The sequence below is a fragment of the Chiloscyllium plagiosum genome, chromosome 13 (assembly GCF_004010195.1).
Source record: "Chiloscyllium plagiosum isolate BGI_BamShark_2017 chromosome 13, ASM401019v2, whole genome shotgun sequence".
NCBI classification, from domain to species: domain Eukaryota; kingdom Metazoa; phylum Chordata; class Chondrichthyes; order Orectolobiformes; family Hemiscylliidae; genus Chiloscyllium; species Chiloscyllium plagiosum.
The window spans coordinates 33,904,678-33,932,604 of NC_057722.1; the positions used below are offsets into that span (position 1 = coordinate 33,904,678).

General features: G+C 39.1%; 2 protein-coding genes across 4 annotated transcripts in view; both read right to left on the bottom strand.

Moving 5' to 3' along the window:
* LOC122555897 (serpin I2-like) overlaps positions 1-26,986 on the bottom strand; it is a 34,785-nt gene extending 7,799 nt beyond the window's left edge. The window contains exons 1-7 of one of the 3 annotated variants that reach the window (XM_043702159.1): positions 26,851-26,986; positions 18,698-19,831; positions 17,981-18,238; positions 17,572-17,802; positions 9,254-9,448; positions 5,063-5,255; positions 986-1,083 (exon numbers count right to left, since the gene is read on the bottom strand). In XM_043702159.1, coding sequence (XP_043558094.1) covers positions 986-1,083; positions 5,063-5,255; positions 9,254-9,448; positions 17,572-17,802; positions 17,981-18,238; positions 18,698-18,875 — 1,153 coding nt within the window. In that variant the 5' untranslated portion in view covers positions 18,876-19,831; positions 26,851-26,986. Of the gene's footprint in view, positions 1-985; positions 1,084-5,062; positions 5,256-9,253; positions 9,449-17,571; positions 17,803-17,980; positions 18,239-18,697; positions 19,832-26,850 lie in introns of those variants that run through there. The other 2 variants (XM_043702160.1, XM_043702161.1) reach the window with 2 other exon arrangements.
* LOC122556371 (WD repeat-containing protein 49-like) overlaps positions 24,456-27,927 on the bottom strand; it is a 51,356-nt gene continuing 47,884 nt past the window's right edge. Inside the window, exons 19-20 of the mRNA XM_043703006.1 lie at positions 26,851-26,992; positions 24,456-24,591 (exon numbers count right to left, since the gene is read on the bottom strand). Coding sequence (XP_043558941.1) covers positions 24,456-24,591; positions 26,851-26,992 — 278 coding nt within the window. The remainder of the gene's footprint in view (positions 24,592-26,850; positions 26,993-27,927) is intronic.

Consider the following 27,927-nt stretch of genomic DNA (forward strand, 5'->3'; position numbering starts at 1 on the left):
ACCTATAACCTTCACCCCAGCCCCACCCCCCCCTCCAATTATCTCCCAGCCCTCTTCCCCTACCACATTACTGATGAAGGGCTTATGCCTGAAATGTCAACTTTCCTGCTCCTTGTATGCTACCTGACCCGCTGTGCTTTTCCAGTACCACACTTTTTGACTCTGATCTCCAGCATCTGCAGTCCTCACTATCTCTAGCCTCTTCCAACCTCTATCACTGGACCCAGTCTGACATCCTAGCACCCTTTCTGTACTTGGAAAGAATTGCCAGCATGGAAGTACGGCTCCACACTGCTGTGAAAGCCCCACATGGAATATCCTCTCTGAAGTGCAGAGTTTCCTCCTTTCTTAAAATAAAAGGCTAGTGTGGGAACCTGTGTGAGATTGCCACGCCCTGGCAACGCAACCCCTATGGTATTCGCATTTGTGCACAGCACCATTTTTTATAATATCAAGTTCCCTTTTCAGAGCCTCAGTCACATCATGAGAAAACTGCACGCATATCCTTTATAGAATTCAATCAATTCTTTTTAACAGATGGAAAATAGTACAACCATGCACATAATTTTCTAAGTCAATTATGTGTGGCACTGGAACAAGTGGGACTGTTGAAATGTCAACTCTCCTGCTCCGCAGATATTGCTTCACCTGCTGTGCCTTTTCTAGCACCACACTTTATCGACTCTGACTTCTCCTGCATCTGCAGTCCTCACGATCTCCAACATAACTTTCTAAGGTATATTCCTGGTGGGCATGGATCCTTTGAAAAGGCACCAAAATTTTAATTGAGATAAATTCCCAGTTAAAAGGCTGTGTCATTTTAATATTAAGCCCAACCTTTTTGTTTTGCACATATCTCTTCCATAAGTTACAAGTGACACAGTGAGATTTATAAATGATATGCACAAATTGTCAATATGTGTTAATCTCAGAATTCAGTCTTGGTAATCTGAGCTGGGAATTAGTGAAACCCTAATAGTTATACCTGTGATTCCAGAAAGGTCACATTCATTTCCAAATATTTCTGTGACATTGAGGACTCCAAACGATTCTTTCAAATCTACCGTCTGTTGGATTGTAAATCTACAAATAATAGTGAAAAAATACAATGTTTAGCAAATTACACAAGATATCAGTGCAGTGGAACAGTTGAAATAATGCACCACTTCAAGCCAGCAACTGCCTTTCAGAATTGCAGTGTGGGAAGAATTGCTCCTGAAATGGCCAAGTTGGCACTTCGATTTGACAGGGACCTGGAGATGCTGGTGGATGGGGTGGTGGACAGAAGGGCCATCCTCTTTCCTCAGGAAGACTAGAGGGAAGCATGGTATCAAACACAGCCAGCTTGGTCAGAGTGCCACCTGACCAGGGCTAATGACCTTTTGCACTGTACAAAAGCAATTGTCACATCTTCTCACTGCTAACTCACATTCACACTAACTCTATTATTTCAAACACCTCCCACCAAGGATCACGGTCTGCTACTTTCTTTATAACCATAATGTGGAGGTGCCAATGGTGGACTGGTGTGGACAAAGTTAAAACTCCACACAACACCAGGTTATAGTCCAACAGGTTTATTTGGAAGCACTAGCTTTCAGAACACTGCTCCTTCATCAGGTAACTGGAAGGTGCAACTCTCTGAAAGCTGGTACTTCCAAATAAACCTATTGGACTATAATCTGGTGTTGTGTGATTTTTAACTTTCATTACAGCGTGCATCATCTTCCCTCAATGGCTCTCACTTATACTATCCCCCAAACTATTAAGAATTCCTGCCACAATCATGCAGAGAGAGTCAGGTTAGGTGGTGGTCTGTCCAATATTGATCTCCTCGCTCCCTATGAAGAGACAATCCTTGAGCTTGTAGGAGAGGACATAGACAGCTGCAGCAATCAAGTAAGAGTCATTGTCAAGTCCTGCTATGCTCTCCCATCACTAGCACCGTGTGTACATTCTTAACATGCCCAAGTCTCTGCCTCTATTTCACAACTCATTCCCTCTCTTATCCTCTATTTTCTGAAAGCATCATCGGCTTTAAGCTGTCTCTGTCATGAACAAGGCAATTCTTCCAGCCAACAATCCCTCCTTCACTTCTGAAGAAGACACAGACCACAAAGGAAGTATCAACAAGGCTGTCTCCTGCAACTCGATCAACTCAGATGCTGTAACCTTGGTGCATACGTTTGTTCGATAAGAGTTAGGAGCACATTTTGGTGAGCACGTCACTGTCACATCTTCAAAGCTGTCCAAGGAAAGAACACCTTAAGTCGGTGGCACTCTCTGGACTGCCAGAGACAAGCACCTATGCAACCCAGGCAGAGTAGTTAGCTTTAATAACATCATTGAAATACACAAACTGATAAAGGAGCAGCAGTCACTTTTGTCAGAGATTCTTGGCACACTGGATCAAAGGTTCAAGGAGGCTATTAATGCCAGTTATACCATGCTGGCCCTGGCATACATGCATACAGTTGTCTCCATGGACATATGTGTAGCTGCCATGGAGAGCCAGGGCCAGCCCACTTAGTGACCATCAGTAATGTGCACATACTTCCTCTCCATTCCTTAAGCCATTGGTGCTTAGCAGGAGCAGCAAGACCACAAGGTGAAGGAGGAGGCTTGACCACAATACAGGTTCCCTTCCTCACATGGAGGCAGTACAGTGCCTATAGTAAGCAAGCCAGAAGTGGAACATACAGGGGCTGTCACATCCACTCTGCCTGTGTCCCTCATTCAGTAGCCACCCCCAGCCCTATTCCTCCATTCTCCCCTAAAACTCAACCCTTGAAAGTTCAAGCCAATGAAGGAGAGCCTGCATCCAGCCAGGCTACACTCAGCATGTCTGGCTTCAAGCCACAACTGCCCTGGGGTCATCACACAAATCTTCAAAGCCAACAGGCACACTATTGAAATGGCTCCCCCCACCCCAGATGCAAACCCCAGGGTGCACCTGGATATAGTTAGAGAGAAAGAAAAAGGCAAAACCTTCTAATGACACATTGATGGATGAAACTTCATTATAATTAGAATAACACATTTGTGAATTTATATTCATTTTCCATTATCAACTGAGTAATCATTTTAGCGATAGCGATAGCTAAAATGAGGGTAGCCATTCTTTGTACCACACGGTAGTTTAACCTTTCTGAACAATTGCTATCCTTTCATTAGCACTTACATTAGCATGAAACTTTGTCGTGAAGAAAGGACAAATCTGTAAATTCTGGCCTCTGCATCGATACATTTACAGTGAATGAATGATAACTTCAGCTAATTCACTTCTATTGAATGTAGTTGTCATGTTGGATGGAGCATGGTTTTCATTTGCATATCATGGTTCATGGAAAGAACTGTGTAGAAGTGCAACTCTCTTCAAACTGATGTAAATTTGTTTTTTGAGGTGAGGAAAGCACAACTAGTTGGCTTTATATTTTCAAAAGAAGCCTTAAACATATCAGAAATTATGCTTGAGTAGTAGGATATCCTTTTGGAAAGTTAAGAGACTTTTTGGTTAGGTCCAGGGATCCCTTTGGAACAGGTATGGAGCCTTTTCGGAGAGATCAAGCAGCCTTTGCGATTATTAAAAGTAGACATGATTATGCATTAAAAGTGAACAAACTAACTCAAACTGTAAAGATGTTCAAGGCATGATGAAGTACTCATCATATCAATAAGTAACTTAAAGAAAAAGATTGCAAGATTTCCAATCTTTGATTGTACTTCCAGCTTTTTCTATTTTTGTTTACAACATTGTAGAAAGCACAAATATATTATCTCTAAAGAAATATATAAACAATATATCTTTTTAATTATTGCTGTGGCATTTAAGAAAAGCAATTGGAAAATGTTAGTAGCATTGTATAGAAACACATAAATTAGACGAGTACCTTTATGTAAATGAATTACACGTTTGGTCCCATATACTAAAATAGACTTTTTAATTAATACAGAAAACCAAAATCTGATTTGCATTTTTATTTAGAAATGCATGTATGTGTTTTTGAGGTTCATTCTCAACTTATACTTAAAAGTAGTTTTTACTTCCAAATAATGTCATTCCTGCAAATTTGATTAGATTCCCTACAGTGCGGAAATAGGCCCTTCGGCCCAACAAGCCCACAGTGACCCTCCGAAGAGCAACCCACCCAAACCCATTCCCCTACATTTACCCCTGACTAATGCACCTAACACTATGGGCAATTTAGCATGGCCAATTCACCTAACCTGCACATCTTTGGACTGTGGGAGGAAATCAGAGCAAACCCATGCAGACACGGGGAGAATGTGAAAACTCCACACAGACAGTTGCCCGAGTCGGGAATTGAACCTGGGTCCCTGGTGCTATGAGGCAGCAGTGCTAACCACTGAACCACCGTGCCATGGTAAGTTGATAAATTATTTAATGAGACAGGTAGCATTCAGCAGTTCTTAGGAGACATTTTCACACAGGCACTTTGATGAGCATTTGTCAGGTTGAAATAAAGTGCAAGAACCCTGACTGCTGTTTGCTTCATTATCTCACAGACACTGTGATCAATTACGGCCCTGGATTAAACTGTGCACAGCACAGATCATTCAATCAAACCTGAGCATTAACTTGATGAATACTTTGGAGGATTATATTGAGAAAAATTCATAAGATTTTCATCACTTCTGAGAAAAAGAAACTAATTTATTTAGATGTTTAATAATACCTGTTTTTAAATTTTATTGCAGTTTGGATAATCAGTGAAAGACTGAATCTCATCAACATACTTAAAAGCAATTCAGAACAAACATGTAAGTCGCTTCTACATAAAGGTAGCAGCTCCAGTTGCAAGCTCATTAGAATAGTTGTATTGTCCACGCAAACATTGCTAATTGGACTTTCATGGCAACAAGCAAACAATTAGCTGCAAAATACATTCATAAGCATATTTAAAACAGCCAATGTACTCTTAAAATCTCCTTCATTTCTGCCAACATAGAGAAGTTCCATTGAAGTTAACTGTTAATAACAATCTAATACTGCTCCAATAATGCCAATATAAGTCAAGAATTCCAAGTTTTGCTCACCAACCTTGGAAGATTAATTTCAATGTCTTCTTCTGCCATTGTGGAAAGCCAGTTATGGATAGTTTGTGGTGTAATAAGTTTCTCCAACTCTATTAAATCAGTTCTTTCTGCTGGTAGTGCAAGGAATATGCTGGCTTCGTCTCCAATATAAGGTACTTCTACAACCTGATAACTGATTTTTCCAGCTGTAAAATAACCTGTAATAAAACAATTGACTGTATAATTACTAGTGACAGGAATGTTACTGAAATCAGATTTCAAAATCTAGAAAGGTACTATAAAAGGAATTTTGTTATTTGTTTCATTAACCAGTGATTAATGAAGATATTTGTAAAAAGAGGAATTCTGTATAGTTCAGTCATGTAAATCTGTTGAGTTCATGTTCTTACTTTTGATCGGTAGTCTCAATGAACCTTGGCTGAATCTTATGATTGTCGTTTGGTGAGTTTCATGGGGCTTTGAGTCCACAAGTCCTAATGACTAGTATTGCATTATTATCCATAACTCACTTCATTAATTATCTACTGCACCCCTATGGCACCCTGTCATCTGATTCTAGCTGGGTTCTACCAATCACCATTGATGGAAGAATTCACCCTGCCCAGATATCCCAGAATAGACTCACATTCCTGACACAAACACATGCTTGCCATGCCATATAAGTGACAAGACTGGCACTACGTTGCAAATACAACTCCACTTCTTACCCTAGTCATTGTTCAACCATGAGTCGAGAGTGTGGTGCTGGATGCTGCCTGATGCCTGACCTGCTGTGCTTTTCCACACCACACTCTCGACTCTAATCTCCAGCATCTGCAGTTCTCACTTGCACCCATTATTTAACCACCAGGCCACACAGCTTATCTATCCTTAGCCACATCCCATTTTATTACTCTCTCACCACATCTCTTTCCACACTGACCCTTCGAAGAGTAACCCATCCAGATCCATTCCCCTGACCCTACTACTCTACATGTATCCCTGACTAATGCACTTAACCTACACATCCATGAAAACTATGGGTAATTTAGCATGGCCAATTCATCTAACCTGCACATCTTTGGATTGTGAGAGGAAACCATACGCAGACATAGGGAGAATGTACATACTTCACACAGACAGTCGCGAGACTGAAATTAAACCAGAGTACCTGGTGTTGTGAGACAGTAGTGCTAACCACTGAGCCACCATGCCACCCTTAACATCACATCTCCTCACTGCCTGTTCCACTTGTGCACAATGCAGCATGCTTTGATTCTTTTCAGAATATACTGCAAAGTATCATCAGAGCATTACAAGCAGTCGAAACACATCCTATCTGGCCTATTGTCTGCTCTATCTTGTCCAAGCATGGGGAGCATTACACCTGCACTTTGCCATAATTAGGAGTTATATAATGGTGTCATCAGCCATAGTTGCTTTGGATAGCCCTTATACCTCAGTGATCTTTTAAGTGGGAACTTTTAAGTGGAACTTTTAAGACCACTTGCACAATAGCTGAATCAAAACCCTTCCTGTTAATGAACTCTGCATCACGATGGTCCTGTCTCAGTGTTATAGGTGATCAGTCAATGGGGCACTGCAACTGGAGGAAGCTGGTTTTGTTACTGAATCATACCATGTGGGCTACAGCATTAATTTCACCATGGGTAAACAAGTGAACCAGTATGATCTCACACCAACGGCATTGCTCACTGTCTTGATGCATTTGTGGGTGCACAATTGGGAGATGCTTCACAGGTCTCTTGTAGCTCCTTGAAAAGAGCTAGTCACATAGCAGTTCAATGTAGCTGTCACCTTCAGGACTGTCTGGATAGAGTAGGCACCGACATGTTCATTGCTTGGTATTTGTGGGGCACAAATGTTATTTGCCACTTGTCAGTCTAAGCCTCATCTGACGAAGGAGCAACACTCCAAAAGTTTGTGATTTCAAATAAACCTGTTGGACTATAACCTGGTGTCATGTGACTTCTCACCTGGATATTGTCCAGACCTTTTTGCATTTGAACACGGACTGAGGAGTATCTGAGGAGTCACCAATGGTGCTGGACTTCTCACACAATTCTCTAAAATTTCTTGCCATAACCCACATTGCTCATAGTCCTAGAAGATTCTGCCCCTATTTTTTTACCACTGCTACCACAGGAGAATGGGTAAAATGATGTGCTGTATGTTTCAGTGACATTTTATCAGATAAAGAATTCAATGTGCAATTTTTCTCTAGCTCTATTTTACAAACAAAATGGTGATTCTGTTTTGCTTTAAATATCGTCATTGTTGCAAATCATCCTTTATCACCTACTCAAGATATACCTGTAACAATTGTGCTTTTACTGTGAGAAAACTTGCTGCTTAACAGTAGTTAAAACCATCATTGTCTTTCCTATTTTGCTTTTTAGTTTCTGAATAGCAAAAGACCAATATCTGTTAATCACTGATCAAATTTAAAGTGTGATCTCAACATTAGTTTATAAAGAAGCTGGAGTGAGTTACACAAGTGAAGGGAATAAGTTAATGACCCAGAATTCCAATATTAAATTTCAATACTATACTGCTGCTTTATCATGTTAACAGTCAGCAACAATAATAAAATAAATTTTTCCATAATGCAATCTTTTCAGATTGTCAAATTGCAAAAAATTTACAAACAAAGATAAAACAGTAACTATTTTTAAAACCAGCAAGTCCAAACATGAGAAGTTCCCATCTCAAAAGCTGGTTAAAAGGTGATCAACAACTTATTTCCCAAAGGGAAAAAGATATACTGGGATAAATCTTTGATCGATGACAAATCACATTTATAATAGTAGAGGGACAGTTCTTAAGCATATAATATTAATATTGTTGCTAAATCACATAATTCAAATGCTGAGACACAAATTGAAAACACAACTAAAACTTTTAAAATGATTTAGACATAAAGATATATAGTCATTCCTACTGTAACATTACTTAAGTCTTGTTTAGTTCATTACTTTTTCAATAAGGGAAAGTAATAATATTATCTACAAGTTGACAAAGCTCTGTACCAGTGCCAGTAAATGTCTCAGGAGAAACAACAATTGAGACCAGGTGTGATGGGGGAGTTTCATGTGCCTGGCATTTATTTAGATAAATGCAATGTTATACATGTTGGTCGAGCTGATGATTTGTTTGGAGTATTTAATAATGGAGGGACAGACTACGACTGTGTGGGTAGATTAATGAGATTAATATAAAATAGATGTCAGGAGATTTTCTTTTTGCAATTATAAAGCTTTTAAATAAATTTCTTGCCTGCAGAATGAGTGCAAATTCACTTCAGATTTTCAAAAATAACTGAGCGAGTGCCAAGGGGAGATTGATACCTCTGCATGTAAAAAAGTAGGTAGAATGATGGGGATTGCACATGTGTTTATTGTTATCTCCTGAAATCCATTTATCATTACCATTAGGAATCAGAGAAAATTTCTCAGAATTGGTACTTTTTAGAGAGTCATAGAGCCCTACAGCATGGAGACAGGCTCTTTGGCCCAACCTTGTCCATGCCGACCAAAATGTCCATTTATTCTAACCCCCTTTCTATGCACTTGGCCCATATCCTTCTAAACTTTTCCTACCCATGTATTTGTCCAAATGCCTTTTAAATGTTGCTAATGTACTCGCCTTAACCACTTCTGCTAGCAGCTCATTCCATATGCATAACACCCTGTGTGTTAAAATGTTGCCCCTCAGGTTCCCTTTCATTCTTTCCCCTTCAACCTTAAAGTGATGTCCTCTAGTCCTTGATTCCCCAATCCTGGGGAAAAGACCGAGTGCATTCACCCTATCCATGCCTATCATGTTCTTATACACTTCCAAATGATTCCCCCTCAGTCTCCGACACTCTAAAGAAAAAAGTCCTAGCGTGTCTAACCTCTCCCTATAACTCAGACTGTTAAGTCCTGGCAACATTCTGGTAAATTTCTTCTGCACTTCTTTGTGAACTGGGTTTGTGATAATTTTTTGTCTTTACTGGGAGATTATACAGCTGCTGATAAATGAGGATTACAATGCCTAATGCAACATGTCTAACAATTTATCTTTTTCCATCTCTTTTTCCTTGTATAGTCATAGGTAATATTGAAACAAAGAAGTAAACTTTCATCACAAAGTCTTGTCTCTTATTCCAGATAACTGACCTTCGATAAAATGTGTATTTTTTTAAAGCACTTACCAAATCTGCTCATTACTTGTTGGTACATCATTGGTACATCAAAAACAGAGCCATCTTCCTTGAAAAATTTCACCAGTCTGGTATTTGCTGAATTGAATTTATGTTTCCATGTCCCCTTGAAATAAATGGCATTCACAAAAACCATCTTTGTCAAAGAGTTGAAAGATTGATTTGTCACCAAGTTTTTGATTTTACCTGAAAATAAACAATTTATTTAGGTGACACATCTTAAAATAACAATTAAGATTTCAATTGCATGTTATGATGACAATACATGTTATGAGTTTCTCGAGATAAATATTACATAGAAATTAGAACATAGAAGAATACAGCGCAGTACAGGCCCTTCAACCCTCGATGTTGCGCCGATCCAAGCCCACCTAACCTACACTAGCCCACTATCCTCCATATGCCTATCCAATGCCCGCTTAAATGCCCATAATGAGGGAGACATTGGATAGGCATATGGAGGATAGTGGGCTAGTGTAGGTTAGGTAGGCTTGAATCGATGCAACATCGAGGGCCGAAGGGCCTGTACTGCGTTGTATTCTTCTATGTTCTATGTTCTATGTTCTATGACCCTATCTAAACCCCTAATCATCTTGTACACCTCTATCAAGTTACCCCTAAACCTTCTTTTCTCCAATGAAAGCAACCCCTCAGTACTCCGGAACTCAATTCCTCTACCAATAAAAGCCAGTACGCCATATGTCTTCTTCACCGCACTATTTACCTGGGTGGCAACTTTCAAAGATCTGTGTACATGGACACTAAGATCCCTCTGCTCATCCACACTACCAAGTATCTGACCATTAGCCCAGTACCCCATCTTTTTGTTCCTCTTACCAAAGTGAATCACCTCACACTTACCTACATTGAACTCCATTTGCCAACTTTCTGCCCAGCTTTGCAGCTTATCTATATCCCGCTGTAACCTGCCACATCCTTCCTCACTGTCTACAACTCCTCCGACTTTCGTATCATCCGCAAACTTGCTCACCCAACCTTCTAACCCCTCCTCCAGGTCATTTATAAAAATGACAAACAGCAAATCAAAGCCATCAGCATCAGCCTCCCCAGTCTTGTCATAGGTTCCATCCTCCTTCCTAGTTACTGAACCAAATAATTTGCAACCTTCATGTTCTAACTGGTGTTGAGCTGACTTTCTGAACTTATAATCACTCAATCACAAGACTATCTATTTTTATCCACCTATATTATACATTTGTGTCTTAGCTTAACTGCTTCTGAAAGATGTGCAGATTAGGTGAACTGGCCATGCTAAACTGCCCCATAGTGTTCAGAAATGTGATGGCTAGATGCATTAGTCAGGGTTAAATGTAGAGTCATAGGGTGAGGGAATGGGTCTAGGGGGGGTTGATGTGGACTTATTGGGCCAAATGGCCTGTTTCCACACTGTAGGGATTCTATGATTCTATGCCTTTGACACCCTCTGAATTGACCATTCCATCCCTCCCATTATCAATCCGTCATAATTCTCAACTCATCCAAATTTCTTCTACAAATCCAAACCCAAGCTTAGTTAGCTTCAGTTATCGGCCCTGTTCTCCTTAACCTACACTGGCTCCCAGTGCTTCAAGTTTAGAATCCTCACTCACATTTTTTTTAAGAAATGGGCAGAAAAAAACTGGCTTTTTCTACATCCCATGAAAGTTTAAAACAAATACCTTCCATAATCTTGTCTTTCCCTATCTCTATAATTTTCTCCAATCCCACATCTCACCTGCTCTCTGTTCCTATGGTAACTCCTGTTATGAATTCTCCTATTCTTTGATTGCTAGTTGTGCCTCAGCCAACCAAACCCCATGTTCCATAATTTCTGCTCCGAACCTGTTCCTCTTGTCATCTTCCACTCCTCCTTTAAGCCTGCCCTTTAAGGATGATCAGCCATGATCATACTGAATGGTGGTGCAGGCTCGAATGTCAGAATGGCCTACTCCTGCACCTATTGTCTATTGACCAAAACTGTTGATTTCCATTCTTTAGTTTGGCATCTACTTTTATGATTATATCTCTGTGAAGCACTTTGTGATTAAATTGTGTTATTGACATTACAACAAATTATTTCACTGGCACACTGCACTTGGGGAAGAGTAAATTCAAAACTTATCTGTTAGCAAGTAAACAATCAATGAACGATATATTCAATCTGGATTTATCTGGTGCAAGTAATTAGCTTTGATTAATTTAAACGAAATTCAGATTTTTTTTAATGCAATAACAAATGGAGTCAAAACTGGACCTGTGTAGACACTTGGGAGACTTTAGAAAGCTTTCCAAAGCATTTCATCAATGGAATGTTACACTTGTCATTTCTATGTTCATTGTAGTTGATTCATTGCTATTATTAACTAAAACTTCCATTATTATTGTCCAGCAACTGTTCAGAACATAAAAGAAGAATTCGATGGACTAGGTTTTTCTCAGCTAACCATTCCTTTGTTCCCAAATACAAATTTATTGCTGTTGTATTGTTAATTTGTAGTGTGTATAACTTTCAATATCCCTGTAATATCAAACTGCATTTATTTCTAATGTTATTGCAGAGACTCAATGCTAGATTTGGCTCTCCTTAGCAATAGCCAACTTCCCCATGGAAACAGCCAGGTGCATATTAACCAGAGTCAGCATGCTATGGAAAACATCATAGAATCCTTTTATTGTTCAATTCAATTTGCTGCATGCTTTTGATAAACCTGCCTGATGTTTTGTGCCTATTTGCATATTGTGATGAAGTCATTAATGGGCAAAACCACTTGATCATCTTCTGGCTGGGGCTGAGCAGTGCCAATTCTCTGAAAATCTCTGAATACCAAAGACATGGGATATTCCTTCCCCAGCCAGTTATGGAGATGTGTCAGTGACATACACCTCAGATGGTGCCCCCATGTCCAGCTAGTGAACACACAGAGATGAAATTCTGAGCTATTATAGGATACAGGTAAAAGTCTTGACAATTCATCCTCCTGGGGTTCAGTGGCTTCCTACTCAAAGGTGAAGTTGGATTTCAGAGTATGAGAAGTTGACTTCCTCTTACTGGAGGTTTGCTAATGCCAGCATAATAGAAGAGTGAGAATTAGTTCTGTAAGAGGGGAAAAGACACTTGTGCAGTTTAAGAATTAGCACTGGTGGTAATGGTACAGCAATGCAGCACAGGACACCAAAGCTTGCTGAGTTTAGTTGGCCATCAAGGTCTCCCATCACCACAAGTTGTGCTCTTTTCTGGCTAATGCCAGAATCTTCTGTTCATAAGTGAAAAGTCTGATGTCTGCTATCACCACTGCTCAGCCTCCAAACCACCTCTCAGCTCCCTCCAGTTTTGTACCAATTAATGCACTTGTAGGTCCATGTTTCTCATAATACAATAAAGGCGTTGAGTACAGTAGATGTTGATGAAGAGTTGTTTGTGGTCATGAAAAAGCAAGGGAGGTGATGACATGTCCCTAGTGAATGAGTAGGAAACACATGGGCAAGAAGGATAAGGTGGCTGAGAGCCATTCAGTGGACATGATGCCTGCAATAGTGAGGTTTGCTGAGAGGCAGGTCCAGTGGCGGAGTTAGAGTGAGTGATGGTCCTTGTGACCTTGAGGTAGCAGAGAAGAGATGGGGCACTGCTAGACATCCCACCTTAACCCAGACAGACCACTGACCATGGCTGCTATTTAGGTCCAGGATAGCTAAGTGGTCTCCTGTGATTATACACAGGATAAAGAATGGCTCTTCTCCTCTTCACCACCCTGACTACCAACACCTCCAGTTCCTTGTTCACAAAGTGGGATACTTAAAGCCTGTTTCACAGTGTCGTAATAGTTGAACATCACTGTATGAAGGCAGTCCTTGGCTTGCAGCACCTGAAGTGGTGTACAGCTGGGCTTAGAATATGGCACCAGTGACCTGAATGCCCGAAGAACCTGGCAGAGATGAGCACTACTGTATCCCCTGCACACGATTCCTCAGGAAGGGCAGCAAAGAATCTGGTTGTACAATTAATGAGTTGAAGAATATTTGTGTGAGAAGTCACAAACCCCACTTAACAAAGCATTTCAACTGCAAATGAGAAAATCCCACCCCATAATTAGTTTATACAACAAGAATAATTCTGCTCCCAGAATGGTTTATGAACGTGAACACAAATGAACTGATTAGCTCCAAAGCTGAGAAATTTCATTATGAAAAAATACTATCCCAACTTCTCCATCCCCATGTTTTGAGTGTTAAGACTGCATAATTGTGACTGGTTGAACCTAACCATTCTGCAACTTGATCTATAAAAACAAGTTCTCATGTACAATGTAAGTTAACTGTGAAACTGATTTGGTTCTGAATTGTGAAACAAAACTGGCTCAAAGGTAGAAGACAGAGGGTGGTGGTGGAGGGTTGTTTTTCAGACTGGAGGCCTGTTACCAGTGGAGTGCCACAAGGATCGGTGCTGGGTCCTCTACTTTTTGTCATTTACATAAATGATTTGGATGTTAGCATAAGAGGTACAGTTAATAAATTTGCAGATGACACCAAAATTGGAGGTGTAGTGGACAGCGAAGAAGCTTACCTCAGATTACAACAGGATCTTGATCAGATGGGCCAATGGGCTGAGAAGTGGCAGATGGGAGTTTAATTCAGATAAATGCGAGGTGCTGCATTTTGGGAAAGCAAATCTTAGCTGGACTTATACACTTAATGGTAAGGTCCTAGGGAGTGTTGCTGAACAAAGAGACCTTGAAGGGCAGGTTCACAGCTCCTTAAAAGTAGAGTTGCAGGTAAATAGGATAGTGAAGAAGGCATTTGGTATGCTTTCTTTTATTGTTCAGAGGATTGAGTACAGGAGCTGGGAGGTCATGTTGCGGCTGTACAGAACATTGGTTAGGCCACTGTTGGAATATTGCGTGCAATTCTGGTTTCCTTCCTATCGGAAAGATGTTGTGAAACTTGAAAGGGTTCAGAAAAGATTTACAAGGATGTTGCCAGGGTTGGAGGATTTGAGCTACAGAGAAAGACTGAACAGGCTGGGGTTGTTTTCCCTAGAGCGTCGGAGGCTGAGGGGTGCCCTTATAGAGGTTTACAAAATTATGAGGGGCATGGATAGGGTAAATAGACAAAGTATTTTCCTCTGATGTCGGGGAGTCTGGAACTAGGGTGAAAGGGGGAAGATTTAAAAGAGACCTAAGGGGCAACCTTTTTACACAGAGGATGGTACATGTATGGAATGAGCTACCAGAGGAAGTGGTGGCGGCTGGTACAATTGCAACATTTAAGAGGCATTTGGATGGGTACATGAATAGGAAGGGTTTGGAGGGATATGGGCTGGATGTTGGCAGGTGGGACTAGACTGGGTTGGGATATCTGGTTGGCATGGACAGGTTGAACCAAAGGGTCTGTTTCCATGCTGTATATCTCTATGACTCTAAAAGACCTTACTGTTATTTCATGTATCAGATGCTCTCTGATACACTAAGATTTCCAGAAATTTCTCCATTTAAGATTTCCAGCATTGACAGTATTATTCCTTTTTTTAAAAAAAACCATGGTAGACTTATAGAAAAGTATATATGCCAGTAAAATACCACTGTTTTTAAAAGGGTATTTAATGTAAAAGCAAGGATTCAATATTTATTGGTTGCAGAATAGCTGATGCAAAACATCTACTATTTTAAAGAAAAGTTCTGAAATAATTATTCTTGACTGGATGACTCATTATAGCTTCCAGGCAATAACATTTCATTTTTTCTATTCTAGGTGCAATTTGACACCCTTTATTTTTAAAGCACTTTTCAAAACACATTGTGACTTTGCAATTGCTGCAGTTTGTTACGAAACATGTTGTGGAATTTTAGGATAGAATAACTGTTCTTTCCATCATAAGATAATTTTATTTGCACAATTAATGATTACACCTAACCTATGGGAAACACACAGATGTCCCTGGGTCTTGAAGTTTCCGTTTTCTTTTTCGTCAGTTACTTTTCCATGCAGGGATAAACAGGTTTATAAATATATACAGATACAGTTTAAAAGGATTAGGGTCTAATTTACTAAAGCAAGCATAAATGGTAAACTCAAAAGAAATGTTAAAATAAACATTTTACAAAAACAAGACAGAATTTGATGTATTGCAGGTTGTCTTCACTGAACTGGAGAGGTGAGACCACATATTGCTGGAGAAGCCCCTCAGCCAAACCAGGTGAGGAAAAGTTAATCGGATGAAGGGTTCTGTCATTGTGGAATGAAGGGAAGGGTTACAGCGGAGGTTACTGCTGAAAGTCATCCATTTGCCATTGCCTTCACGCCCCCTGCCATGGACAATAAAAGCTGACCCCACCAAAGCCCATGTCCCATGAGTGAATGAAATAAATTTTACCTAATGAAATAAATCTGCCAACCTGTAATTGCCATTCTACCCCTAGGCTCCATTACAAATCTTGGTGGATGCATTGGTCGTGGTGGCATGAGGAAAGGACCTCCATCGTGAAGGAACTCTGTCACAGTGAAGGCCGGATGTTGCCCACGTTTGTGTGTGATGTGCACATGATTCTGCACGGTCTCCCCACAAAGTAACAGGAACTCCTGCTGGTTTGTCAGTTGGAGAGCAAACTGTCCATTGGCCCAACAGAATTCCAGTCCAAGTTAATTTATACCCTAACCTTCACAAAGTTCAACTGCACCAATCTGTGCTTTGGAATGCTGACTTGGATCGCTCTCTGAATGTCCACTGGCTTTCAGACAATAAACCAAATACAGTGTTTTCATCATCCTGAATATTGCATAAAAACATTGTATCTGCATTCCCTTCTCAAAAACGTCTACCAGAATTCCACATTACCACCACTAACATTTTTATATTCTATCATAGCATATGATATAATTAGCATTTGTTGTCCATTTTGGATGATGGCTTGGAGTTACACACAGTTGAGACCAGGTAAGGACAGCAGATTTTGTTTATGAAAGGGCATCAGTGAGACAGATGGATTTTTACAAACATCGATGGTCACCATTACTGCGACTAACTATAATACCAGATTTATTAATTGTGCAGTAATTTGTTGCAAGACAAGTGCGCTTTCTGATTAAGTTTCAACAGTGGCTTACTTCTGTATGACTGGTAACTAAGTAGGACCTTAAACTCAGTTTAGGAATGAGGATTGGTGGCAGTAGTATATCTCAAACACAAGCCTGTAACATGTGACTGTGGCAGAGTTTACAGACATTGGATCAGTTCTCTCAACATGCTTGAACACCCATGGCTCACATTTCCATGTTGCGGCAGGGGGTTGCAAGCATCATCAAGACCTGCTTCCTCGCGGACCAGGAGGTTGTATATTGCTAGTTGCTGTCAAATTGCTATCATTGGTAAATTCCTTTCAAATACACAATGGTTCTCAACCCATTGTGAGCTCATCAGTTGATATTTTTGATTTTTGTGTACTGACAAGTGGTCTTACTTAGGCAGTCACTCTTCATGAGGTGGATGTCAAATAAAAACGGCACTACCCACCTGTCAAAGCAAGGCCTGTATAACTTGATCAGTTGTTGCTTTCCTGTAACTTTGGAGACCCCAGATTACCTTCACATCAGATTAGGTCTTTAGGCAGCCAGCTTTAATAGCAAGGGACAGGAGCAGGGCAATTTCTGGTCTGAAGCTCACTAATGGAAAATTACTGGACAGAACTTCAAGGAAGTAGGATCAATGTCATTCTCTAGAGAAGCAGCAATATTCAGGTCCACGACGTGCAGCCCACTAATGTTGGTGCCGGTTCTCATTGATCGGAGAAACTCAGCAGGTCTGGCAGCATCTGTAGAGAAAGAAACAAAGTTAATGTTTCAAATCTGATATGACTTCTTCATTTTGTTCTGAAGAAGTCATATTGGAATTGAAACGTTAACACCGTTTCTTCTGAACAGGTGATGCCAGACCAGCTGAGTTTTTCCAGCAATTTCTGTGATGGATTCAGATTTCCAGCATCTGTAGTAGTTTGTTTTTATTCCTATTATCAGTTTCATCACAAGACCAATTAGGTCTTGGAAGCTCTCTGGCAATGTTCCAAAACCAACATTTTTGAAACAAACATGTTTGAGGCTTGTTCTGTCAGGTCCACATTCAGTCAGAGTTAAACTTTAGATTTCACACTTTCTTTTGACTATTTTCAGACATTTCCTTCCTAATGTTATTGTAGGTTTAATTTTCAAATTCTGTTTAATGCTGTATGACTTATTCAAAACATGAAATGACTTCTTGGAATGGCTTGCCAACAATTCAGAAAATAATGTTATTAGCAGCAAACAAGTGTATTAATACTTACCACTGGTCTGATTAGCTATCCATTTATTGATAATATTGGCAGTAGATACAGAATCTTGAAAGTTCACTTTTCTTACAGCACTATGAAAGAATTCTTGGCAGCTGTGGAGATATTGTTCAGTCAATCGGAATTCATCCTGTATGTAAATTGCATTGGCAAGTTTTAGCGAGTATTGCCTGCTACTACTGGAGAGGATTTTGGATTGCTCTTTCATTAAAGAAAACTCCATCCCTAAAAATTAGAATCATAATTCTTTAGAATTTGGCAGGCAGAGATTAAAAATGCTATCCAATGCTATCAATATGCCATGTACAGGTGAAAAGAAAAACAATATTTTTCTGCAATTGCAAACACTTTTTTTTATGTAGATCACTTTAACCAGCTGGTTTACAGACAGAATTTTACATACCTTCCTGCATTTTATCAAATTGCAGAGCTTTTCTTAACTGTTGCAAAGTGGTCCCTCTTGCACCCAGCTCTATCATCCCGAGGCCTAGGCTGACAGACATTGGTGAACAAATAAGATTCTGACTCTTCTGCATTGACCGAATGGCGTGGTAGAGGTCAACGGCAAATCCTGTAAGCATATCACTAGAAAGAGTATCCAAGCTGCAAATCAGCAGCTTTTCGCAGAGCAACAGTAAAATACAAAACAGCATTCTCATTGCTGTGAAGAAAATAGAAATATACATTTGAAACATGGTTAAGGTGTTACCTATCAGCAGAGAATAATGTTTTGTCACTATATGTTTTACAGCTATTAGGCCAGGTGACTTCTTGTTCTATGAACTTAAAAATAACATCAAATTATCTTTTTTAATAAGAAGTTTTTATCTCACAGAGAAAAGAAAACTTGAGTAGTACTATGCAAATCCTGATGAAGGATAGAAGACACCAGAAGTGACATAAACTGTATTTTCTTTGTACAGTGGTTGACTACGTGGCATATTGTTTTAATTTCAGCTAGTCATAGATCCACTTTAGAATTTGTTTTAGAAATTTGTTACACACTAGATTCACAGTAATAAACACAAACTTTATTGAAACAAAATACTTAGCCATTAAGTGCTTAGCATATTAGATACAGATTTCAAACTTTTCGCATACAAAAATATTTTATACATACGTGAGTCAAAATGCATAATTATCGAATTCTGTAAAATTATTCTGTCCAAAGTGTCCAGAAAACATTCCACAACACTAAAGGCACTATAATCAACCAAGTGTGTAATTGGCAGTAAAGTTGATGGTAATGTTGGTAAAATATTAAACCAAGTAACATGTTTGTATGATTTCAAGGGCATGTATAATGAAAAACCTGAATCCCATTTGTTGAAAGCAGATAAGCTGCAAACAGTAACTGTGATGAAATCAGGACAGTTATTTAATAAACTTGAATGTACCAAAGTAATTGGGTGTAGAATGTTAATACACTTTGCTACCACACCTACACATAATAAAAACCGATAATGTTGTTCATCATATAGTCAAATTAGTACTTTAACTGTTTTCAGAAGTATGTTGGTCGATGATTATGATGATCTAAATCTATCAAGCTGTTGTGGCATTATTAGAAACATACTTTTGTGCTGCTTTAATAATACCATCTTGTTTAGTGGATAATAATACCGTGTTTCTTCTAACCTTTATGAAGTTATCGTCATTATCTAAATTCTATTGCTTCATTTGAACCCTCACAGAAATCCTATCAAGAGACCTTTGCTTGCAACAACCGATGATGGAGCTCAAAGCCATTTAACATATGGAAAGGAATAGTAACTGGAAATCTTGAAATGCAAAAAAATGTTTCCATGGCAACAGGAATCAACAAGAAGGAAAATCATGTATCTGTTTACTACTGATTGACCTTTGCCTGTAATATATTCAAGTAAATATGTTGCGCAAGTGTGAATAGCACAAAATTTATAAAAATAAATCATTTTTCCTTTCACGCCCATTATTAGATTAAAGTGAGCAATGTTTGAGTCACAAAATCAGAATAATTTGCTCATGCTGCACAATAATAAAACAGAAAATAACAGGCTGTTTTTGCATAATTTAAGCTATTATGGCTTTGCTGAAGCGCATTTCAATTCACTCAAGTCATTAGTTGGCAACTTTTGTTTCACTCTACACTGTTGAATTTTAAGAAATTGTTTTCCATAAATTCTTCTTCCTTTTAAATCAAACTGCTTATTTCTGGATAGAACTATCAAGCTCTGTTCTCAGCTTCATTCCTGCAATGGTTCTCTGAGGTGATCTGTTGAGAAGAAACAGATTGCAATGTAGTTTTCTAGTGACTGCACCAGTGCTATGAATTTTTTACACTAATTAGTTTTCTTAACATAGTAAAGCTTTACACTCCACAAATGACTAAACACATTTGATATATTCTTTAGTCATATGATAGATGATCTCCCAAACTCCATTTTCAACACAAATGACAATTTCAATACGATAGCATCCACTTTAAGAAGTGGACTCATTCCCTACCCAAACCGAACACATATGCCCAGACTCACTTGCATATCACATAGTCATACAGGTGGCAGTGAGATGTGGCCTTATATTTGTTTCTCAGAAGGAACGAGGCTTTGGTTATATTGATGCTGTGTTCTCGGCATTATGTCAGGGGCAAATTATTATTACTGTTCGATCTCCTCTGAGGTCTTCACCTTTGCTCCTGCAGCACTGAAGTTGCCAAGGAGGATCAGTTTGTTGCCCTCAAGGACTCAGGCCAAGAACAATTCTAGGTTGGCGTAACTTGTTTGTAGCACCCACTGTTCAGGTGTACGCTGAGGACAATAGTGCAATGGTTCTGAGCCAAAGGGACACAAGGCATTTATTTATCCCACAAGAGGAGTCTCTGAGATGGCCAAGTCACTTAGGGTAGTAACATCAATGTTGAAATGTCTGAGCTCAGGCAATGACAGCAGTATGCCATTCAAGTCAACTGCTGTTGAGGTTGCCCAGGCGGGCCCTGACCTTCCAGATTCTGAACTTCACTTTGAGGGGGTGGGACATGTCTGTGCATGAATTCTTTAAATGTGAGGTAGCTGTGGCACTCAAGTTATCACATGATCTTGATAGAGTAATGCCTTGGTCCAGTGGCAAGAATGCTTGACACCAGGCTCCACTGTGTGAGCTTAGGACACACATACAGACATTCTGTAATATCTATTTGGTAGAACAGATCTTGAGTACTGCTGAAAAAAAGATGCATCTTGTTGATAATTTTGTTTTACTCTCATCAGGACATTTTACAAGGGAAAACCACATTTATACCACTCAAGCCCTACTTCCTTAGCAAGGATTTAATACACAAAGTGATAAAATCAGTACATTTCTCTAAACATCTCATTACCCTCTTGGAGTTACTAATAAGGCAACAAGAGCAAACAGTGTCTTTCCCTTACTCCTGCCCAAATACCCATATTCCCATTCATAGACTCATTCAGGATAGACTTGAAAAATGTAAGTTTGCTTGGCATGTATAACCAGAACTGTATTTGTTCCAGGAACAGCAAGGACCCTGACAGCTGCCATTCTTACCACGGCTCTGCTCAGAAATTATACAGCCAGTTAGCCAGCATTAGATTGGCAAATGTTCAATGTGTGAGTCGAAATTCAATGCACTTTAAAATCCCAACACTTGTAAACTGATTGAGAATGAGAGGGTACAGACTTGGAGTAGGAAAAGTAGGAAAGCCATGTGTGAAAAAAATCCTTTTCACAGCAAATAGTTGGTTCTGGAATACACTGCCTGGAGTCGTGCAGGATCACAGGCTCAATCACAGCATTCAAGAAGACAGTTGGCGATTATCTAAAGAGAAACAATATGCAAGGATACAAGGAAAAAGCAGGAGAGGCACTAAAACATAAGACTCATTTGGAGAGCACGTGCAGACAGATGAGCTGAATGTTCTCCCTCTGCACTGCAACAATTCCATAACAGCAAGAACACACAGAAGCACAGATCATAAGTTTAAAAATAGGGAGGGTGACCAATGCAAGCAGGAAAATTAAAGCAGATGCCATTTAATGTCCTTAGAGTCTTGGAGTTGCAAGAGTGAAATGCGAATCCGTGGCTGTTTAGCTATTGTCTTGTTTCTTTAGCAGTAGTGAAACTGGAGTCCTCACTAAAGTTGTTTTCCCAAGTTGCTTTTTCATTAGGCTCCTCTTCACAACTTTTATGAATGGGAGAGAAGAGAGGGCAAGCCTTCAAGGTTCTGTTGTCTTCTCCTGCTATACGAAGCAAGCTACTAAAATATGGTTTATTCAGATATTCTCAAATCGATCTCCAATATCTTGCTAAGTTCAATACCCCGCAGATAACTTTTCATCTCTCAATATGTGAGCTTATTGTGCAAGTATGAATTCAAAAGGAGATGCAATTTTTTTAAATGTTATTTTAGGAGTCTCGACTCTGTTCTTTGAATAAAAGAGTAATTTCAGTCGAGCCATTTTAGTGTATTCTGCATGGGTTCCCTCGACTTGCCTCAATATGCGGTCAGGTGATCACAGCAGCCATTTTAGGTCAGTATATGTTCCTCTTGAAAAATCACTTTATTTCATGAAGGTCTCAGGTATTATGATGGAATTTGAATATCATTAGTACTTGTATTTGTAACAATTTTCCAGCTACTTCTACTAACACCATTATTAATTAATGTGAAGTGGACAGCTTGTCTTTTGTTTTCTAACACCTGCTATCTATTTAGTATTTCTCTCTATCTGTGCCTCTGTCTCTCTCATCACTCATGGGAGAGATCATTCTGCAGAGTCCTTTAAAATCTCCACAGACCTCCAAGAGTTCTCATAACTTAGTTTAGGAGTACTTTTAATGATCTTCCATCCGAAAATTCTGAAAGGTCTCCAAACATTTGCAATGAGTTGGAAACTTCCAATGGCGATTAACTATCCTGGGGATCTGGCCAGCCTTTTGGGCCTGGCTTGTTCCCACCTCAGTATTTTTTCAACAGTGTTTGCATCTTAAGTTCTGTAATCTGTTCTGCTAGTTGTAAGATAATATTGGAAATATGAACCCCAAAAGGTGCAACAGAGCAGAAACATGAAGTTGTGGTTCTCAGATGTTGAAAGGTTGTTGTGTTTAATGTACAGTGTGTTCCTCTGAAATGTCTCATAAAACAATGTATGTGGAGAGCAGGCAGAAGTATCAATGCAAATTTCCGAGACCAACGGTATGGTAGTCACCAGTGGCAATTTCAGTCACTAGATCAGCACAATCTCACTTTATTATTCAAGATCTGTATCAAGTGTGGTGCTTTGAAATGCAGGATGATTACACTGGTGGAATTTCAAATGCATTATGAGAAACGTTTCCTGCTGCAGATCTACTCCATCATCAAACCTGTCGATTTCCATCTCTATCATATCATCCAAGTTAGTTCTTTCATTAATTTCAATATTCTCTTTGTCAGCCTCCTACTTTTCCATATTTCAGTCTCTGTTTCTCTTATCCACATGTATGTGACAGCAATTCAAATCTCTGGGAGCAAAACTGGTTAGTTCCCAAAATAGAACATAGAGATCAGAAAGTGCGATTGACCCACACCCATTGAATGTAATGCAGGCAGTTCATCAACTTTATACTGCCTGCTAGTTGTAATGATTGTGGTGTGTAAACCTAGTTGTGAACATACTGTTGAGCGGTTGCAATGGGCCAAAGTATGTGCAAGGCTAGCACCATGTCAATCTGGCATACGATACTTAAAACCAACCACCACTTCATTCAGGCATGTACATTTTGGCTGCAGATATGGCTAGAAATGATGAAAGCAAAGATAAAGACAAGGAGTAACCTTGAAACAACCAACAGTTAAATGAGCATTGCTGGAGGCCATGATACATAAAGTCCATAGGAAGTGAGAGATTTATTTTTCTGGAGTTAAGGATCCTCCCCAAATAGACAATAGGAGTGTAGTGAGAGCAGGTAGTCATTGCTACCAGTCTTACTGTAAGGGCCTGAATGTAGCATTGCAAGAAATTCGATGACCTCACAGTGAAAGCATCTTCGCACACAATATCCTACCAAGTGCATCACTAGTCTCTCTCATTACCCCATTTATCACAATCCCTTTACTTTTCTACCAACAATATCTATTATCCTCAACTCATTTCTCATATACATAGCCTCACTTTACCCTTGAGCACTGTAGCAGCTTCCACAAAGTCAGCTATTCAACTATGGGATAGGCAGATCTTCCAAATGAATTGCACTATACACACTGATACACTTCTCCATTTTGCAGAACTAGATCACCATGGTCAGAGGCAGCACCATATAATTGGTGAAGAATAGGCCTGGCTTCATCTATGGCCCCAATGGAGGAAATATCATTGTTACAGATTTAATAGAGTCCATGGCCTGTTTTCTGACCTAATCCACCATATCATATATCATACTCCCTTCAATCGATAAACACATATGATGTACAAGTTACAGATGGTGTAGTAATACACCATCTTTCCCCAACGGTAAATATCTTCCATCAGCTGAACTTGTGGATTTGTGTTTTCAGATGTCCAAGAACTGCCTAACAAAAGTGCTGAGGGAGATTACTTTCCTCAAGGAACAACACGTTCCTGAGGAAAAAAACATTATCTTGCAACCTGACACTCTCAGCCAGCCGAGGCCGAACTGTGTGAATGATAGACTGTTGCTTAGAGGTGAAATATGCAGACAGTAAGCCACCAGGTACAAGACCCACAACAGGCCAAGGGAGAGGGTAGTGTGAATGTCAGTTCCATGGACGGCATGGTCGCTCATGCATTCTGTTGCAGAAGGCTCCAATGGGAATTTCAGTGAGCTGACAGATAGAAAAAGGCTGGTTGCCATGCATACAGATATGCTCGACAATGTGTCAGGCCTGATAAACCGATGTTACTTTTGCAGTTAGTGTTTCTGATTCCCTTGCAACTCCTGATATCTGAGTTTCTCTAATTCCAGGAATGTCACTTCTGAAGAATTCTTCTTCAGTCTCTGGGCATTTCTGAAAACTGAAATTACACAGAACGTAATAGGCCATTATAGGCAAAGGCTTGGAAAACAAAGTGACTGAGCCCACCTGACATTACTTATTGTCCTTGGACTTAGCTCATGAATAAACAGTGAGGTGGAGAAGTGCTTTTTAAAAGTCACAGTAAGCACTAGTTTGTTTATTGAAGTTTTCAGATCTACTTGTTAAATGGTATTGAGCTTTTCAGAGCTTTTGGGGTGACATTTTGCACAGAGCTTCAAATAGGATTCCATTGGATCTACAAACCCACTACATGCACTGCTGGATGAGCTTGGCCTCCTGTATTCTCTGCTGTTCTCTCTTCTCCAACATATATAGACCAATGAAAGGATCTAACACTGAAAATCCAAATTGCAGTATTTTAAAAAAACATTAAACCAAAAAAACTGTCCCAATGGGACCCTTCAAAATTAACACTGTTAATACTTTGACAAAAGCCCAATGTAAAAAAATCTCTAGCAATCTTCACAATAAAAAAAATTCACTTTTTTGATTCCAGCACCAAACTGTAAAGCTGTGAAGTAATCTTAATTATTAATATAGACTTGGTGAAATATTGAATATCCACGACATCTATCTTTATTAAATCATGATGGTGCATTGATCTTCTTTCATCTCCAGTAAAAGTTAGGGTGGAATTTAAATGGGTGCATCTTCTTTCCCCGATAATTTTCGTCTCCCTCAAGTAGATCTGCTGGTTGGTATAAAAGCCCATAAAAATATAGACTTGCTTACAGTTGCAGATTCTGGCCACAGAGTGTCTCTGCAAAGCTATCTGCAAAACTTTATTTTCCATATATAGCTTCTCATTTTCATCCTCATCTTCCTGTGTTTCTCCATTCTAGGTAAAATGTCCTGCCTTCTGGCCACCATCACACTCCCACTCCCCAGATAAACACTAAACCATTCCAAGAGTGTGGGCCTTGGATCCTTTTCATGCCAATGTCCCAGACTGCTGTAATACATGTTTTTTTATGACAGCTTAGATTGTGTTGCTGCTACTTTTTCAAAATATATCAACGACCTCTGCAATCTGTTTTATAGGGACTCACACTGCTACCACCCCCATTATATTTCACAAACTCTTCTACCAACCTTCTCTGTTCCTCAGCTAGTTTTCATGACGCTATCTTCTTTGACCCTAGCTCTAGCTTCATTTGTCCAACCTATTCACTGTCAGTTCCCCTCCTCTTTCATTCTCTTCTCTTCATTCTTTTTTCCATCCTTATTCAGCAACTTTTCCCCCATTCCTTTATCTTGTTTTGCTAACTACCCTGCCCATTTTTCATTATACATTATATATAGAGAGAGTTTGGACTTCAAAACAGAAGAATATTGATGTTTGTTACATTTGTAATGGGCATCCTAATCAAAGCTAGGTCACATTTCTTCCTGAACAGTGACCTAATCCAGTATGTATCTGAGAGCAGGTGATTGTAAATGCCTGGAGTGTCAATGGGAGATTGTTTATTCTGTGGTAGATATGACCTGTAGAGTAAATATTGAAGGTCATTTACCTGCTTTCATTTCAGAATAATCAAGGATTGATGTTCTTTTAGGGCAGTTCAGAGGAAACCTGATTACAGTCAGAAGCAAGTATAGTTTCTCTTTGAGAAAGAAGTTTCTCAGAGGAGTTAAAGGAGTATGTTACCTCAGTAGAAACATTTAGATTGTGCAAGTTCTAAATCATGAGTGTTTGGTTAGGGATCTGCAGGTTATTAAAAGCTGAGGAAATTTAAACTCTTAGTCTTGTGAGTATTCATATAAGACAATTCCATAGTTCTCAGAACAGAAACTGGGAAGAATCAGTGTAGTACAGTTAAAAGGTTTAATATAAAATAATAATTGGAAGAATCAGTGTAGTACAGTTAAAAGGTTTAATATAAAATAATAATTTCTCCAGATTTGAGTCTGCTGTTCATACTATCAAGTAAAAGATTAAAATTTTGTTCTGCTAACTATTTTATGCTTTTGTCTTTTGCATAGTTAACTACTGTTCTTATAGAGTCACAAAGCATAGAAACAGACCCTTCGGTACAACCAGTCCAGGCCAACCATGTTTCCAAACTAAACCAGTCCCACCTGCCTGCACTTGGCCCATATCGCTGCAAATCTTATGCACAATACTTCTTTATTGTTCACTATATTTTTAGAATTTTAGTTCTGTAACTGTGAAGTAGTTCTTCACCTATTAAATCTTAATGAACTTAAAGTGCATTATAGCACAAACATTACTTACCTAGACTTCACATTTGAAGTATTTTTTTTTACTGCAGCTTTACTTCCACTTAAATTCTGTTTATCCAAAAGCTTCACTTTGTGCTCACGATCCAGTATTTCTTTAGGAAATAGGTTTTTCTCATCAAAAGCTACTTTTAGTGCTGTTAATGTCAAGGAAATATAGAATGCTTAATGCAATGACATTGCTTTATGTTGACATAAATAAGGATTACAACTTACACTTCTCAATTTCAAATCATGATGAGACATTAATTCAAATGATTGGCTATCAGATAATGTTTAAAGTATAAAATATGTTAACAGTTCTTAGTTAAAGATATGAGTAATTGCCACTTTTTATAACCTTTCTAAAGTTTTGTGGTAGAATATAACTGCCTCTCGCTATTTCATTCTTCAGCATGTTTAGTCATAAGGCTATAATCAACAATAAATGATTTAGGTAAATATAAAAGATTTAAGTACTAAGGCCCAGGTTTTAACCTGACCCACCAAGCTGGAATTGGGAGAGGAGTGAGTGTGCATGTTGTTCATTTTACATCCTGTCTGATTTTACACTTTGAAATCAATGGAGGGTAAAATTGAATGAGCAATAAAGCAGGCATCTGACTGGAACTTATCCTGCTCTCACCGGATGGATTAAGTACAATCAGGACTTAGGATATCTGAATAGGACGTTTTCCACTATTATGCATGAAAATTGTTCAACAACCTAAGTGCCAAAAAAGATTAAAAACTAACAACATTTTAAATTTCCTGTTCAGCACAAAACACAGTTTTCATAATCTACAACAAACTGTTTTTATTCATTGTTACAGAGCAGCGAAAAACTGAAAACGTACTCAGCAGCATGGGATATTTGCAATAGGAATTTTTAGCTACTTCTTTCATGCCACAAAACAATTTAAAGTTTTATAATATCAATATATTGGCTGACACTAATGTATGGCTTTGTGCTAAATATGTAGCCCTGTATTTGCACTCCTATACATTACAGATACTTGAAGAACTATTACATTATTCTCACCATAAGAGAGCTAAACATTGTAGGCATCCTAATCTGCTGCAGGACTGCATT